This window comes from Saccoglossus kowalevskii, chromosome 5 (genome assembly GCF_978046115.1).
Source record: "Saccoglossus kowalevskii chromosome 5, keSacKowa6.1, whole genome shotgun sequence".
NCBI classification, from domain to species: domain Eukaryota; kingdom Metazoa; phylum Hemichordata; class Enteropneusta; family Harrimaniidae; genus Saccoglossus; species Saccoglossus kowalevskii.
In genome coordinates this window covers 28,134,417-28,153,258 of record NC_140645.1, presented here as the reverse complement: position 1 = coordinate 28,153,258, position 18,842 = coordinate 28,134,417, and the positions used below count along the sequence as shown (strand labels likewise).

At 36.8% G+C, this 18,842-nt stretch overlaps 1 protein-coding gene across 1 annotated transcript; it reads right to left on the bottom strand.

The window, feature by feature from the left end:
- Positions 1-1,731: 1,731 nt before the first annotated feature.
- LOC146745968 (uncharacterized) lies at positions 1,732-18,589 on the bottom strand. Its single transcript, XM_085498856.1, has 14 exons — positions 18,583-18,589; positions 17,853-18,110; positions 12,631-12,897; positions 11,124-11,420; positions 9,537-9,785; positions 8,443-8,564; positions 7,865-8,011; positions 7,491-7,704; positions 7,275-7,385; positions 4,186-4,340; positions 3,664-3,783; positions 3,347-3,458; positions 2,002-2,098; positions 1,732-1,872 (listed from the first exon to the last, which is right to left on the bottom strand). Exons 1-14 carry the CDS (start codon positions 18,587-18,589, stop codon positions 1,746-1,748), a joined length of 2,283 nt encoding a protein of 760 aa, XP_085354982.1. The 3' UTR covers positions 1,732-1,745.
- Between the last annotated feature and the right edge of the window lie 253 nt (positions 18,590-18,842).

Here is an 18,842-nt window from a genome sequence, read left to right as displayed (position 1 = left end):
TCATGGTTAGGATGAAAATGATCGCCAAATTGTGACACCAATATCCACAGAAAATGAAAAGCTACCTTCACAATGTAGATAAACGACTGGACACAGGAGACAGCACATATCTCACTCAGGGATAGTCAGTACAATGGGCTGAATTGTTGGTTTCTTGATAATCGTAGTTTGATCAACAAATGTTGACATGAATATTGATATCAGATATTAGCTCTAGTGATGAGGACTGCAATTGGGAAATGTACATGGTCGTATTGCATATTGCTGTGGCACTATATGATCATTCTGAGCACAATGTAGATTTTAGATCACCTAAAATTAGCCATGCTTTAGAAACAGCAGTGGGAGCAGTAAATATTCTGATACTGATAGTCAGATTCACAGAAGTTAATTGGGAGAGTCAAACATGCAGAAATGCTGGAACCCACTCAAATTCCCACCATTTCCATAAAGCAACATTTGTAAATGTCTCATCTACACAATCAACTAAACAACACGTAATGCCTGATATTGTAAAAAAATCAGATGTATTTAGTGATTAGAAAAATAAAATTTGATCAAGTTGTGAAAAAGAAGATACTAGTTTTACTGTATTCTTAACTAGATTCAGATGATTTTTAAGACCAAACTTAAGCAAAAAAGTGCATGTGAAATTTGTGAAAATAGTATTTTGTAATATTATAATAATTTTATTTACATTTATTACGATTTTTGAAGGAGTTGCAAGCGATTTAATAATTATAATAATTTGAGTAATTCTCATTGCTAATCTTCTTTCTGTGGTAGCTCCATGTAAATACTGAGCAATTTTTACAAAGTTATGTCTGACAATAATTATTTACAATAAAAACTATTACTAAAATACACGCCATAGCATGAAAAATACAACTTAAAAAGATGCCCATTGGTTATATTAATTAGTTGGTGACAGTAGTTTTCCCAGTAATTTCCTTAGAGAATCTATGTCAACCTAGATTACGTTAATATAATAATGTTATTACAATATACTATTTGCAATTAACAATTATTATAACACATCTAGATTATTTAACTTAAGTGAAATAATTGGTACAGCAATATTATGCAAATCCGCCAAATATTCTACGAAATAATTAATGATCGTAAAAACACACACAAATTAAGTGATGTGAAATAAAAGTGGATATAATGTCGATGATGAGTAACATTAACACTTGTAAGCATTATCGCCGACAAAGTCATCTGTTCCAATTACAAAAATATCATCCTATTTTCTATGAAAATTGATGTTCACGTACTGTTGATCTCTGAGAAGAGAACGATGCTGCAAAAGACAAAATAATCGTCATATATTGTGGTTAACGAATAGTAAAAATGTGTCTACACTCAATTTTGCTCACCGGAATTCAAAAACAACTAATAAATTAGTATTAGTACCAATACACAGGTCTCTTAATCAGGATTATCAAAGTCATGTTTTCACTACACATATACACAAATCTAAAAACACTCCTACTACAATCTGTCTTGAATTTTCCTACCCTCTTGCTTTACAGATACACTGGTCTGTTATAACAACAATTAAGCATTTGTAATAGAATAAAATGGATGGATGTAAACAAATAACCGCTGTACTCTGTTCTCAAATACACAATTTATAATAGAAGGGAAACAACTCATTGTGTGATTAGTCAAAAAGTACAGTTAATGTATAAGTTATGTACATAGGCTCCGGTAACAAATATACTAGCATACACAATAAAGATTTATACATTATAGTTATACATGTGGTTCACCTGCTTTTCTAGTATAGTTTGCAATGTTTTTACGATTGTAGAGAATGTCGGTCGTTTGTTTGGATCTTTTTTCCAACATGCCAGCATCAAGTTGTATCTACAAATAACGATTAGAGAAAATATGAACTATATGAATGCAAGATTGTGATTGTCTCGTTGTTTATTTTTAATTCTTATCCACCCAAATCTAGGTTAGCTTAAACATAATGAATAGAGAAATAATTACAGGTTACTGGTACAGTGCTCTGGTTTTGACATTCGATATCCTGCTTGTATCTTCCTAATTACATCATCATCTGACATTCCCTGGTAAGGTTCGCCACCTAAAAAGTTGAGTACAGTAAACGAAAATTAATATACGCCAAGCTCTATGGCGCTGACCACTACAAACATTTCCGTTTTTGTACACGAGTTATTGTATACTGTTTGACCCTTTAATCTCCGCATCTAGTCAATGAAAACACAAACAAATCAATTGAGCAGCATATATGCCGAAGCGGACGCTCTATGCGAAGCTACAATTTGGGCATTTTGTTAATAATCTTATCATTATTTTTTAAAACTCTACTAATGTAGTCGATTGGGCCATAATAAAGACCATAATCGTCTATTTATGCTTTCATAAAAACTGTCTATGAAATGTATATGTGCAGTATTATAACATGTAGTAACGACCAGAAGGTGCGATCAACTTGAGCAGCGGCTGGGATATTGCTGCTTTGACGGAACTCGTAGATAACCACTGCCGACATTCCCTCAGCTTATGTTTTCAAAAGTCCTCCTAGCATGATGCGTATTAGTAATTTTGAGCATCATGTCCCCGTACACCAAGACTGATACTGAATATTGATTTTAGCTAGTGCGGCGATGGTGAAGCCGAAGCTGCGTTCGATGTTATGCAAATGCATGTTGTCAAGCGCAAACTATCCACTATATAAAGGCAACTTATATAGACGTATAATAACAAGATTAAGCACAAAATACATGTATTCACGTCGGAGACCATCCTACAGCGGATAATACTTCAGCGTGAAATTGACTAAAATTCCGTATTTTTGTAAATAACCGCATAATATACCATATACACAAATATCGTGAAAACATGGTTTTCAAAAATGCATACAAAAATGATGTGCGTTGGTCACTTAACTATCTATGTACATAATTTGCGCTTTTATTTACCATTTGTATGTATGTATGTTTTCACAGAGACTAGGCAACATTACCACACAGCTAACTTTATTCAGACTATATTATACAGAAAGCTTATATTCATCCAATAATAATAGGAAGAAATGTTGTACTGCAAGTCGGGATTCCTACTAAATAAAATATTCTACTAGCATACAACAACGTTGCCAAAACTATAAATGTCATCAAGCACTATACCACTGTATAGAAACCAAAAAGGATAGCCTACCAGGTATATACAGTATATGACAACTTGTCTCCATATGGATGTGAAAAATATTAATTTTCAAATACCCCTAATCGTAGTTATCTAAGAAAGTGTATGTTATATATTTTATTTATGATTTGTAGATAATTACATATTTGATGTTATAACTCACCTAGAGTACTTATCTCCCACAAAACAACACCAAAAGCCCAAACATCAGTTTTAGAGGAATAATTATCACCAGAAAAAAGTTCTACTGCTTTCCAACGATGCTGAATTCCATCCTATTAATTTAAAGTGTATGTTGATTAAAAGCGAAATGCTTTCTACATTAAATATATGGCCGGTTTAATGAACTGAATTCGATCATTTCCATTTTCTCTTGTTTTATTTTCGATTTGAATATTGAGTATGTTATTATATTCAATTTTGATTTCAGATAATTCGAGTCGTAATTTCAAATTATAACTCTTCTAGAAGTGTACGTACGCAATTATTAGTTACGGTGGTTGATGTAGTATTTCTGGTGGCAGACTTCATGTTTGTTACCTTACAGATGTTCCCTTCTCCAACATAAGTAGTTTCGGCGCAAAGGTTTCTGAGTGTAATCTGTTGAGAGTATAGACTCAATCTGAATAAATTTAAATTGAATAGATTGTATAAATGGTTGATTAAAAAGTGCTTGTGATTATAAAGGAAATACATTGGAAACAACACTTATACACATCTTATAATTAAGTAATACAACGCCACCGTAGTCGGGCATACCAAAATATATTGCATGATTCAAGACATATATGTACAAGCTACAGGCAACAAAAACAATATCACCGAATCTGAAACGTTCTTAAACCATGTTTAAATAAAATGATATATGTAACTAGTTTTTCAGGGACTAGGCACAATTGTCATAATCGACACAATGTTTAAATTGATGTACATGAATGGTTCACTGTATAAAACTATGTAAGTTTTAAATAACTAAATAACAACATAATACTATTTTTTTACATCACATATTTCAAGGTGTTTCATTGCGTCTGCTATTTGTAATGCATATACGAGTACATTATCTTCTTTTTCGTTGTGCATGTTCTTTGCGCTCTTCAATAACATAGATTTCAGGCTGTTATTTCCGATGTAGTTTTGTACGAAATACGGTGGCTCTAATACAAAATAAATAGAAAAAAAAGTGTGAAAAGGAATCCCGTGTGCTGAGAGTATTCATGGCATATGAAGCAATAAAATGATAAAATGAAGGCTAAACGGAGGTTGTCGGGCGCCGGGCTTGTACGACCTTTGTGTTGATAAACAGTGTTTTTCCACATTCCAATGTCATCTAGAGTACGAGCTTTGACCTGGGCGCGAAGTGCACTAATATCCGCCAATGATGTTCGCAATCCCTTCCAATGACCAAGGAAATTACCTGCTTAAAACTTTGCAACGTCTCAGTTTGAACTCGTTGGTCTGCACAACAGTCAAAGTCATCATCTCTATTTACATGACATTCATATCTCGAGCATGCGTGGCACGACCACCGTCTTTAAAGACCAGCGTCAAACAAAGAGCCTGCTCCGCCCGTTTGATTATGTTACTGTCTATAGCAGCACACATTCGATCAGGTCCAAAAACTGCAAGCAATGTGTGTAGTGGTAACTATGAAGAAACCCTAATAGACTGTATTGAGCGTAATTAGTACGCCGTTTATTTCGATATACTGAAACCGCCTTTATGTAGGGTTAATCGGATTTGCACCTAGGATTTTACAATTGAAGAGGAACGCTGTGAGAAGGTGATTATTGAGCATACTTTGCGACTTTCATCAACTACAATGTTGCGATTTTCTTGCGTTCGTAGTGATAATAGTGTCCTTGTGATCATTACATAAAAGGCTTATGTAAACTGATTTGTGCTTGTTGTAATAGAGACACTTGTATAGTGCGGTGAAATCAATGATGAAACGACTTCTAACAGCTACAACTCCGCGAATTATGCTTGGAAGAGAATTGACCTGTTCAATACAAACGAAATACGAATGAATATAACAATTAAAATAAAACAAATATTCATGAATCAAAAAACACACGCATGGATTAGCATCCATGATATACCCGGGGCGCGAGAAGACAATGTCATTCAGTTTATTAGTGTTTCCTTTCACACCTTTCGATGTGTACTTGTGTCATTTTCGTAGAGCTGTTATGTACTTTGTATGTTGACGTGAGTAGAGACATCGGTTAGTGGTCGGTTGTTAATAGATACTTCCGCCTCGAGTAGTATGGTTTCAAATTTGGCATTAGAATTTCCTAGAATTTATTGAGTGTGCTTTCGTTATACCGATCATTAACTCATAAAATCCACCAAACCAAGGCTCCCATTTTGGTATGAACTTTCATGGGATGCGATGATTTGACAGCATTGACTTCACTTCCGGGTTCGAAATGATTTCGAGAAGTTCATTTGCAGCTGACAAGAAATCTGATGCGTTGTCCAAAATCAACATGGATGGAGTTGATCGGCGGGCTATGAATTGCATGAATGCTAACATGAACGAAGTAGTAGTCATTTCCGGGACAAGTTTAAGATGTATCGCTCGGGTGAGCGAACGTAAACAGAATACGTATGTCTTGGTAGTAGTATTTCTCACGTACATGGACCTCTCTGACACGATATTCTAGTGGGGCAGCTTACAATATGGACGCCCATTGACTTTCTTGCACATGAAGAATGCATGTAACACGGAGTTGACAACGCGACGAATTGTTATAATCCAAAACCGTTCACAAATGGCCGTGATGGTTGCCGATTGACCACCGTGACTGAGATGTATACGCATAGCATTGATGGGTAATAGCCTGAATGTGTGGTTACCAGGTAGTAGTATTGGGTGCATCGTGTCAAAATTACGTTTCAGCTCGTATTTGTTGATCACTACAAATGAATAATTGTAATTGTCTATTCACCAGAACCAAGTTTCTTGATATTGTTACGGAAAGTTTATATATTGTTCACGTATTCTGTACGTTGGATTTTTGAGTTCCAAGTTAGTTCTGCGTTGATTATCTCTGCAGCGGAAGTCACGGTGTGTTGGCACACACCGGGAGTGTATTGTCTCTGTTTATTTATTGTCATCACTAATACAATGAAGTCGGCGTTTAATGTTATTAACGAAGCCACCGTCCCTCATCACCGGGTTGGTGACGAAGCGAAATAAAAATGCTGATATAACAGTTTGTTTAAATTAAAGCCGTGTTTCGCCATAGTATCGGATGAAATAGATCCGTGCATTGCTTTGATCGGCCCATGTGTATTGCCCGTTAGTTGATGGATAGACCTGAATAGACCTAAATCCTGGTAATTGTTCAACTTGTGTAGGTTGAGCATGGCTTACTTGACGATGTAATTGCAGCTTATAAGCCTCCTATGTTCCATGGAACCCTCAAAAGGTATCGTTTTGAGAATCTCAGCGTCTGCGGAAATTAGTAGATCCAGGCGTATTTTTGAGACATCGAATAACTGGTTTATGTTTTGTAATGCCAGCTTCTTGTCTTCTTGTTTAATGTAGTCTGCAATGACCGATGAGCGTTTCGATGTGGTTCATTGTCTTGGTGAGTTGCCTCCTCGCCATTGTTCTGTTCTTCTTTTTCTGTGTGAGGTTGACAGCGACGGCATTTCTATCTTCGTTGTCAGACATGTTGTTCGTCGAGGGCGTTGCAAGTTGTGTAGTTGTATAGAGAATCACCCCAAGCATATACAGAAAAAACACCCTTTAAATAGGAGTATACATTGCGACTAATTGTCTAAAATGTCGCGATTTGTCTTTCGTTCGTAGTCATAATAGTGTCTTTGTGCCCATTATACAAATGCCTCATGTAAACTCGTTTATGCTATATCGCCCGATTCCCATACATCGGATACCATGTCCATATAGCTACAGATATTTGGTTTTCTTCTTTTCGAGGTACATGAAATAAGTGAGGTGGAGATTACATTTATCTTTGCATAACAAATTTTGATAGTTAGCGTGACCAATTGTATTAACTAATACCTAAGGTAAAGCAGCGGAATAAAGAATAAATCCAGCTAGATTCTTAACTAACCTGTTACAGTAGAGTATCCTATTAGTGTTAAAATATATGGATGTGGAGTTATGGTCTTCATTATGCTTATTTGGTCTAGAAACATATCCTTCATCCTCTGACTCACATGTCCTGAAAGAATCATTAAGGAAACATTAGATAACGTTTACTATGACATAAATTAGGAGCGTTCAACACATGTTCATACGAAGTATATTCCATTCATATGATTCTTACTTTTTAATCTCTCTACTTCGACACGTGTGACGCCATCTTTACCACCAACATACCAAGCATCAGCTACAAAACGCTCACGATCTGTATTGTCATATAATGCTTCTTTGAAATGTAACCTGTTCGGTGGAATGTCCCATATTTGTTCACCAAGTTTCATATATATTTCATTTCCTTGCTTTTCACTATGGAGGTCTTCATATACACCTACATTATTCTTGACAAACAGTAATAACAATATATAATACCATGACTGTAATGGTTCATGGATTAGCATTTTACAAAATAGTTCGTAATATGACGTGACACACGAATCAACAGGCTTATACCATGTAACATCAGATAGTGTATCAATATTGCAATCCAGCTACTCTTACCATGACGGAAATTTCTTCCATAGGTAAAATAATCGCATACTCTGCTGATGATGTATTAGTCTGGATAGTATTTTTTAAAGCCAATGAACGACAATCAGCTTGATTACTTGACGTTTCATTTTGATATTGTTTCTTCAACCCAAAACACTGATGTAGAAGAATATTAATTACAATTAATTCTGAAATAATCATCACATGTGTCTAAGGTAAAATAATACTACGTGTAGCATGTACAAATTTACATGTACATTCAATCAGCACAGATTAATATGGTCATCATTGCTTGAAATTATTTATGAAGCAATAAATGTATTCTTTACACAAATTTTACTTACGTAACTGAAACGTACTCAAGTTACATAGTTATTTATAGCCATTAGAAGGATAGGCAGTTGAATCGAACTGCTTGCTTGTGCTCAAAAAGATAAAAATGGAGATCACACCATATGATTTATTGTAGTGTGACCTTCACCACAAAACAGTATGAGTAATAGAGCAATTCCAAGATTTTCACAATGAAAAAAGACATTAATGTGAAGCCGGCATATTACTACAGAGACATTTCACATCTAATTTACCTTTACATCACGAGTTCGTTTTAAATACAAATACCATCCAACTGCAGCTCCCAAAATACAGACCAATATAACAATAATGACACTCACAAGAATTATAATGTAGTTGGAGTCTGACTTAATCACTGTAATATAAAATTATGGAAATAAAGTATTCATCTATATGTCTATACCCGTGTACTTAGGGGTCAATATAATTTGTATATTACCCTTATAGTTATTTAAATATTTGTCTGAATCTTAAGTACAAAAAATGCCAGTCGTGATTATAATTTTGAACAAAGAAGCGTCATTCAAATATCTGTTTCGACGGTTATTTTATATTCGTATTTATATCACTATGTCGTTATTTGAAACAGAACTAAATAAAAGAATGAAAATTCGCGGTAAATGGGTTTTAATCGAAGGGGAAGTATATAATAGTTCAAAACACAATTGGCCGATTAGTAGCAACATATTTGAAATATATTAAATAATAAATTACAATTTATTACTATTGTTTATCCAGCAAATATGAGGTCGTAATTTCGACTCTGGTGATTGGTTGTTCTCTGGGCATTGATTGCAAGAGTATAAAAATGCATTATTATTGTGAAATATGTTTCTGCCCTTGTGATTTCATTGAGCCTGATAAATCAGTTTGGTAGTATTTATATATCCCTTCATTTTCAGACACACAATATTGTCTATTAAACTCTCTTGTACGCCTTTCCCATGTGATAAACATATGTTTTAAATAACGCTTTTCGCTCACATTACTCAATTCATATATTTTTTGATCAGGCTGTATATAAAATGACTACATAAAGTCGAATTGCAATTATCATACATATGTACCTAATTCGAACTTTTCATTATTGTGACGTGTTGGTCAAACATTTATCACAACACAAATCATATATTATTTGTAATGGTGGACTTTTATAATGCTAATTTTAACATATAATAAAATCATGACATGACTGGCGAAGATAAAATAAATAATGTTTTATTCACTTGTCACTAAACTCCCGAAATATACCATACCTAATATAACCAGAATTCAACCAATATATACATATATTAAACCAGAACTTATCCGCAAATAATGTTCATACCTGTACTATATTGTACATCATTGAATTCTTCCAAGCAATGATCTCCATCAATTGTACAGTATGTCACCCTGTATTCAGCATTCACATCATCCACTGCATATTCAAGTTGACTGCCAAATACACATTCTTCTATTACAACCCAGCTGTCATGTACAAGTTTCTCTATTTTCACACACTGATAACTGCCATTTTCATGCCTTGTCCAGGTTAATTTACCAGTCTCTAGATTTATTTCAATAGTTGGTTTAGCTGTATTTGTTTAGAAATTGAACAAGTAGTGATCAGTGACTTAGATATACAACGTTTGAAAGAATATACATTAGCTAAGGCGACGAGGTGAGCAAGGAGGAAGACAGTTTACAAAACAACATTAAATATTAATACAATCATGCATCATTGTTTAAAATATTAGAATAAAGAATCAGCATAAACACAAACTGAATTTTCACAGAATATAAGTTTTATTTTATAAATTTTTCATTTAATAATTTTTAGTCTGTATAAATAGTCAGTTGTCTATTTAAAATTAGTGACCTCGACATTGCAGCAGATCTGTCATTTGTAATAGCGTTGCGCAAAAATCGTTACACAGGAAGCAGGTACCCACAATTCCATATGCACCACAAATTGTCTGTTTTGTCAAGTCCCAATTGCAAATTTGTTGCGTGTTTCTATAAATATTAAAATCGGTAGTAATTTTTGATAAACCGCTAAATTTGTTGATGCATAGGGATATTTGCACCGGTGTTTTATGTTGTAAAGGAGTGGACAGAAAGTACAGGGGGAGGCCTGTGTTTTTTGAAAGTACATACTGTTCTACTGCACAGCTTAGAACATTGAGAACAATGTAGGAAACTGTGTGCCACATTAGGGTGATACATATACAATTTTACTGGCACCTTTGTGAGTGTTGCGTGTTAAATCAGGTGCATCCTTCAAAATACGAGATACACATGTTCAATGCCACCATTAATTTTAATACTTGACATTCTCATTATACACTTTTTTATAACAACACGTTACAGCGTGCGGTAATTGTAATTTAATTTATTTTCATCCTACCATATTAGAAAACACGAATTCCAAATATATAACGATTACACGCGTAAGCGTCCTCTAATAATAAAAACAAAACATGGCAATCCCAAGAGTTTGACCGAACCCCACACAAAGAAGTTCGTTGAATCTGTGCTAAACCTTTTGGATTTTGTGCATTCTCATGATGTGATCTTGGACAGAAAGGATGTATAATAATAAGGTTATTACCACGATATTGCTTAACGTTGATCGATACTCCCGCTGTACTGATTTCGTGCATAATTTACAGTGTCCTCGTAATAACCGCATATTCACATTTTCGGTGTCCTCCCAATAAACTTAATATAATACATACTCCCTAATCTAACAGTATTGTGAAATCATTGTTTTGTCATAACATATGTAATAGCTCCATATTTGGAATTTCCATTTTCTAGCAGGATGGCAGGATGCAGGCACTCCCTAACAGTGACACATGTATTATAATTATTAATTATGTTATAAAAGAGTCAGTACACATATATAAGAACCACACGTTAGATTACTCACCGTATGTCTTAAAACTGAAACTGTTAGATAGGTCTCCATCTCCAAAGCTGCTGGTAGCATATGCCTTGAATTCATATGTAGTGTTAGAACTCAAACCTGTTACTGTCAATATTTCATTCACACTCCCTTTACCATCTTCCGGCCATAGCTTATGAGTTGCATTATTGACAAGATAATATTGCAGATAATACAAAATGTTTATTGCATCACCTCCATGAAATCCTGGTATTATTTTTACAGTAAGTTGTTCATATCCAGTTTCCAGAATTAGAATTCCATTCGGTGGTTCAGGAGGGCCTATCAATAAAAAAAAATACTTATGTATGTTTTGTTTGTATTACTTACAATGTTCTTACTAAATAAAATGTACTCCAATGCACCTGATAAATAAAAACATATAAAGATCTCACAATCTTGTGTTAACACCATGCATGGCGCAAACGCAATTTGAGCTAATGTACATGTTTAACTTTTTTTATACTGGCATACCAATTATGAAATAGTTTCCTCAGTTTTCTGATGGTAATTGATATGAAAGGCAATTGTCATGAAAGGTGTTGCAAGATATTAAGAAAACTGCCGTAAGTATTCTAATTTAGGTGTCAGAGAATGGAAGACCTTCAATTGGTTAAAAATATGCGTCACAAACCAGTTGAAATTTCCTTGCGATATCTACAGATAATACGTGCATATATAATATAGCATGTGGATCAAATCTATATAGTAATCTAACTGTTTGAAATTGGAACGCTTCCAATCATCTTTTTATGTTGTTCAATGATACGTCGATTGTCTTCGGGCAACGGACACAAAATGGTTCATAGTTGAATGGTATTTAGAGCCATTTCGAACAGCAGTGATACGCGGATTGTGCATGGTGCCATCACAAATCGGCTCAACTAATTGTGTGAAATAATAACTAATTGCCCACGGATTACTTGCTTCAATCTTTTATGGTTAAGCAAGTTATGGTTCGTGCGTTCGCTCGCCAGACATTTCCTGCTACATATTGTGGTAAGGTTTAATTATGTTAAAAATTGCATCGAATGTCGAACACAACACAACATGGTTAATAAGTGTCGCAATGGAATCTTTTGCATTGATTTCGGTGACAAGAAACATGATTTTTATGAATAAAAATTACCATTTTCTGGAGTTCACCTATTCAACCTAGTCACACTTCCCGTCAAGAATTCACGAAAATTTAGGCACCAAGACAGTTTGAAATACTAGATATTTATGGCATTTCTGAAACTTTACCCTGCACTAAATATTTTCTATGACTCATAAAAAATTGACCTGCAAAAACGTCGCTAATGTGCGAGCTTGTTGATATACTTGGCATGTACATTAGGAATAATATAAGTCATGTATTTTTAAGGACAAACTATTGATTCAAAGCAATTAATTGCTTGTGATGGGAACGTGAAGTGAATAGACATCAACAAGTACATATCACCTGTCTTATAAATTTAATTAAAAAACAGCAAGATCAACTTCATCTTACCTAGTGCTTTCAACTCAATCTGAATTAAGACGTCTCCAACACTATTTGATGCTGTAATGCTGTAGAATCCAAAATAATCTTCAGTTAGCTCATCAATATAGACTGAACTGCTTGATGAAGTGTCAGTTTTACTGTTCAGTGTTAAATTACCATTCGCCCATTCACTGAAGCTGGTAGAAGATGGGTTGGCATCTACAGTTAAATTCATTATTGCAGGTTCACCAATTTCACCAGCAAATGTGGTTTCACTTATAACAGTAGGCAAATCTATCAATGAAAAGAAAATCAATAGATGGATAATCGTACTAAGCCTTTTTAATTGTAAAATTTAACATATATACCTGATTGATTAATTAATTTTTTTGAAAGGGGAATATCTTTCGATTATTTTTTTTAATCTGACTAACGTGATCAGTGATCTGGGCATTTAAACTGCAAAACATTAATGGAATATTGATAATACTCAATAATTTGTGTAGTTCAGCATTTTTGAAATCCTTTTTTCATCAGATTAGACTGATCACGTAAACCATTGCATGCCAGAAAGACAGTATAATTGCCAATATTATTGTTCGTATTTCCATATAGCATTTCCATTTGCAAAATGATGTCTTGTCTTTGTTATAAGTTTGAACACAATCTGTAATGGCATGTCTGAGAAAAGATTAAATAAATCATGGCAACCACGTGAGAATTTTGAATCAAAACAAAGATCAATCACATAAGCTGAAGAACATAGGCATACTATCTTGATTTTGTATTAAATGTTAACAAAATCTGTAAAAGTACAGACGCAAAGACATGGAGATCAACTCATAAGCATGTGTGAGATACGACTGGATGCAAACGGACGCACAGACGCTCAAATCACATGAAGTCCATAAAATAAAACGATGTACATTAGTAACCCACAATGAATAATGTTACTGGCAAGTATTTTGAAATCAACCCATACATTTTCGTTTCATGCTGAATTTAAGTTTGCTGCCAGTCAGACATGAACTAAACTAAAACAAATTGACATGCACATAAATCCCCATCATGTCTTCAGATATTGTTGAAGATACTCGTTTCAGACATAACCCATATATGATTACATACGTCAGGGAGTAATCACACGTATACACTAACTACATGTATTGTGATTGTCGCAAACGTTGGATAGATGATTACCTTCTCCCAGGAACCATATTTATATGTTATTACACTAAGTTCAATTACCCACCATAGACTTCAGTCAGTCAAAATGATTATTCAGCCCATGACGGAGAAAGAAATCTAGATCAGGGGAAGCCCCATGACCTTAAGATTCTCTTTCAAGTCACGTAACATCGTAGCAAAACAATGCGGTTCAGTCAGCATTTTTTGACTGAGTTTTCTGAGGTTCTCCTACTGTTACCATTCGTAACAAGAAGACATGGTGTCTGGTGGACAATCAATTTTTATTAGGGGCCATGTGCTATTTTTGTACCGCACACACAACTCAGGTGACACATATTACCACTTTTGTTGATCTTCCTTTAGTTTCAACTGTAATTTCGTTCCATTTGAGCGAGCCTTGTTTGTTTTTTAGTGTAGCTGAAATGGACGACTAAAAGGAAGGAAAGCACTCCAAGAGAGCTTCTCACGTCCTGTGTTGTCATTCCAAAAGTTGACTTGGTCTTGCAGGAATTGCCACCTGGATTTCCCGGCTTGGAACCCCCATAACAAATGTCATCTTTGTATATAATGCGATCAGGATTTTGGGATAGTTTCCAAAACTGCATTCACGTTGACGAGAATGATCATGTAACCTTGGGTGATGCAAGGTTTCTCTTTCCCGCTGCTGATCGCAGCCTACTGTTGCAGGTCAGGTAGGCAAACTGCAGGCAAAGCGAGTTGCCTCCACTGGAGACACCTCTCGGTCAGTGAACAGGAAAAAGCACACCAGAAAGCGATGTTCGCATTCAACGGGTGCTTCTTCCCGGGATCCCACAATCCCAGCTCTGACCTCCCCGTTGTTTGGAAAGTAGGTGGGGCTGGCTGCACAGGGTCTCCACCAAGGCTTAGTACTGCCGATGGGGGGGGGGGGGGGTGCCATGCCTCCGATATGAAGGGAGACAGAGCAGGGCAGGACATTGGTTTTAGATATAATGCCTGCCAGTCAGGGATTGTACCAGGGATATTTCCCCGACCACAGTCTCCTTTATGGGTCACTTGTCCTTCGAAAACCCGCAGATGTTTCCAGATAGGACTGACCGACTATCAGAGGTTTGAACAGACATGCCCTTGCTCACATCCTCAAAGTGAAAGGTGGTTTAGCCATGCATGATTCTGTGAGTACAACCTCAGATTCTCTAAAACGTCTCTGTGAACCATGCGGTTGGGATGATGTGGAAATCTTCGGGCCTGATGAGCCGATGTTTATACCCACACCCTCAATCCTGAAGCAGTCACTCTCGGGACGTGGCTTCTGGGATCCCAGACAGCGGGATCCAAGGCAACCAACAATGCAGCTCCCCTGGTCTGGCATATGGGTGGGTGTTGGTCCCCTATGAAGAAATATAGTCCTAAGGCCCAAAGGTGGGCTACCTTATAACCTTTTTGCTGGACCAAGCGCTATCCGAATGGTGTGGTGTCTGTTACTGGAACCAGCAGAGTCTGAAGCCAAACCTCACACCTGAACTTTTTTGGGGGCGGGAAGGATAAAGGGGGATGACAGCATCATCTCAGTCACAAACAGTCCACCACGCCTTGAGAGTTGTGACCCATTAACATTTTAGAGTTTGTAGTCAGCACACTGGAACATTTTACGATGCGTGTCCAGGACTCTGAAGTGGTGATACACAGTTACAAAATTCTACTGCTATCCCGGCTCCCCTGTTGATGTCTTGCTGCGGAGAGGTGCCCTCAAAGCAAATGGAATTAGACAGGAGGTACACAGTTTGCCTAAGCGGCAAATCCGGGCTTCTACTCTCACATGTTTGTAGTATGTACACTAAACCAGCATGTGCTCCTCGGTCGGTTTTGCATGGAGGCACCAAACTAGAGGTTTTTGGCTGAGCAGGTATGGCTAACACATGATTTACTACACCAATTAGGCTTTCTAAGAAATCTAAAAAAGTCCCATCCACATCCGACACGTCAGTTTGTGTTGTGTATGGAGTTTAATGCAGGCATGGGGCGTCAATTGCAAGCTCATTGTCTAGAAATAAGTAGTCTAGCCGAATGACTAGTCACCATTCCTTCTGTGTCTCTCTGAGAACTGATGCGTATCATTGGAAAGATGATGTCAGTTTACAGGGCAGTTCGCCAAGCTGCCCTGTGCAGCCGCTCGATGCAACACACTTTGTTGCATCACCAGGTACAGGAACTGGAGAGGCGAGTATTTATTTTAGACCAAGTGAGGGATGACTTGCCCTGGTGTATGGCAGACAGGGTGTCCTCTTGGACCCACTCACCATGGATATGGCTCTGATAACGGAAGCCTCCATCACAGGTTGGGGAGCGCACATATTGGACAAATAAGCCCAAGGAATATGGCCCCTGCACATCAATTGTCACCATTTCAATTGGCTCGAACTAAAAGCAGTGCACTTAGCACTAATACACTCTCATAGTTCAACAGAGTCCTCCTTTTCATGGACAATGCAGCTGTGTCTCCTACATCAACAAGGAGTGGCAGGTACCTCAATGTTCTGCTGTGGGATGGTTCCAAGATAGCCGTATTCACCACACCCCAGAATGCCAAGCTCCCAACCCACGTGACACCTCTGCTGATTCCACGATTCTAAGTGGCGGGAATACATTGATTGATGTAGTGGAAGCGAGGTTGATCCATGTCATCTCACTGTTAGCCAGGTAGCTGATTCTTCCATCCATCTTTTTGACGAGTTAGGATTGTCTTATGCAGCAGTAGATGGCTACAGGTCAGTCTTTTTCACCCACCATTGAGAACTCTTTTAGAGTCAAGACTAACCGATTGTCATAGGAGACTGTTTTCTGCTTTTCATAAGATCCAGACCAAGATCTAGAGAACCACCCAATTAGGATTTGTCAGTTGGGTCGCAAGCTCTAAGTGGTCTACCTTTTGAACTGACATATTTAACATGAAAAACACTCTTCCTACTAGCTCTCGCCCCTGGTAGGCGTCGCTTTGAGTCAGGGGCATTGTCCTTCTCGGACGGTTGTGCCGCCATTTTGGGCAAAAACGCTGTGCTAAAGACATGAATCAGGTTTCTTGTCAAAGACCAAATCCCAGAGCATGATCCACAGCCGATCGTTAGTTATCCACCTTTGACTAATATTGTCGACCGGGAGAATCAGGAACAGTTGTTTCTATGCCCAGTTCGAGCTTGGAGTTGAAAGATGTTGAGTCGAGGCAAGGCAGCATATACATGTTTGTGTGTTATGGCCAGGCTAGACCGGATAGACCAGCCTCCCGACTTCCACTTCAGGTGGATTACTTCGACAGTGTTTACAACTGACTGGCGTCCACAGGGTCTACAAAGTCACCAAGTACGAGCACATGCAGTTAGTACAATTGCCAGCTTATTAGCTCTTGCATCAGGTGCCCCCTAGATCACATATTCAGGGAAGGCTTATGGAGAACGTAAAACATCATTATCAATTACTAATTATGACATGCTATTAATTGAGGAAGGTCTTTTTAGGGTGGGTCCTGTTATCATCAGTGAGACTTTGAATGTTGACCCAGTGTGGACAACCGCAGGAATCCATGCGCATAGACAATAGAGCAGTCTAGGCTACAGAAGTTTCTCTCATCATTTTCTGTTTTGCTCGGAAACCCAACACCTCTCGGCATCTGACTCTGCCTACAGTTCAAAATAGTCATTTTGGCTGACCGGATTCTATGGTGAATTGAATTTGGATATTATGAACCACCTATTCACCTAGTTCATACCTACCATAGACTCAAGGTCCCTCACAATCATCCCACTTTCCGTAGCAATTTGATTTATGTTCTCGTATACGGTGAAAACCGGAGAGTGAACATAAGACAAGATGGTGCTGACCCCTTGACCTTGGTGACGTGCTACGTGACATGAAGAACAGTTTTGAGGTCATTGGGCTTCCCTGACCTAGATTTCTTTCTTCGTCATTGGTTGAAATGCAGATTAATTTGTACAGTTCAAAGTAGTCATTTTGACTGATCAAAGTTTATGGTGGGTATGAACTAGGTGAATAAGCGGGTTGAAAAACCACTGCCTAAATTCACTTACATTGTACATCCACTGTTGTTTCGGAAGCACCATATCCTTGTTGACTATTGTAAAATATATTTGTAGCCGTGCAAGTGTACACACCACTTTGAATTCTATTTATTGCTGGTAAACTAAATGTTTGTCCTATATGATCAATGTTACTTGGTGTAGTCCATTTCACTGTCGCATATGGATTGGCATCTACTATACAGTCCAGTGATAAGGTTTCACCTTCAATTATTGTAACATCAACAGTTACACTTACTTCTGGTAGATCTACAATTAGAACAAATAAAATACAATAAAATTAGAACACTTATACATCATGTGCTCAATATTATTACATATTCACTGCATGGTGACAAATATGCAAATAAACTACACTAGCCTCTCTAACGTTGAGTTTTCTTGGGAGTGGATACACAATTTCATGTGAATTCCAACACTTCGATTATGTTATTGTTATGTATATTTGAATAAAAAAAACTCTTGAATAATTGTGATGTGTATCCATGCTTCGCTCACGAAAATACGGCCACGGAAAACCCTGCATTATTCATGAAAATGTTTTGTGATATTATTCAGAATGTGACTCAAATGATGTTATATCCACAGTGTGGTTTATGCACTGGATTTAATAAGGTTGAGCCAGTGGTTACCTAGTTTCAATTCTTCAGAGAAACAGAAATAACCATCATTATTCAACTGTTACCATTTTCAATCATAAGTTAAATTTGTATGAATCAACCTTCCATTATTAAACTACTGGAATACTGTTTGCTGCACTGATTTTCTTTTAAATTGTGGTACATCTTATTGTTTGCATGGCTTGGAACCAAACTGCGTTATGTTGAAACATAACCAGACACACAGCAGTCATTGGATAGAATCATAAACAAAAAATAGTCATATTTTACTGAACTCAGGTAAAATACAAAATACAGGACTGATTTGAACGTTACTAGCCCTAACAATTATAGAATAGAACCTCACTGAAAATTATAAATA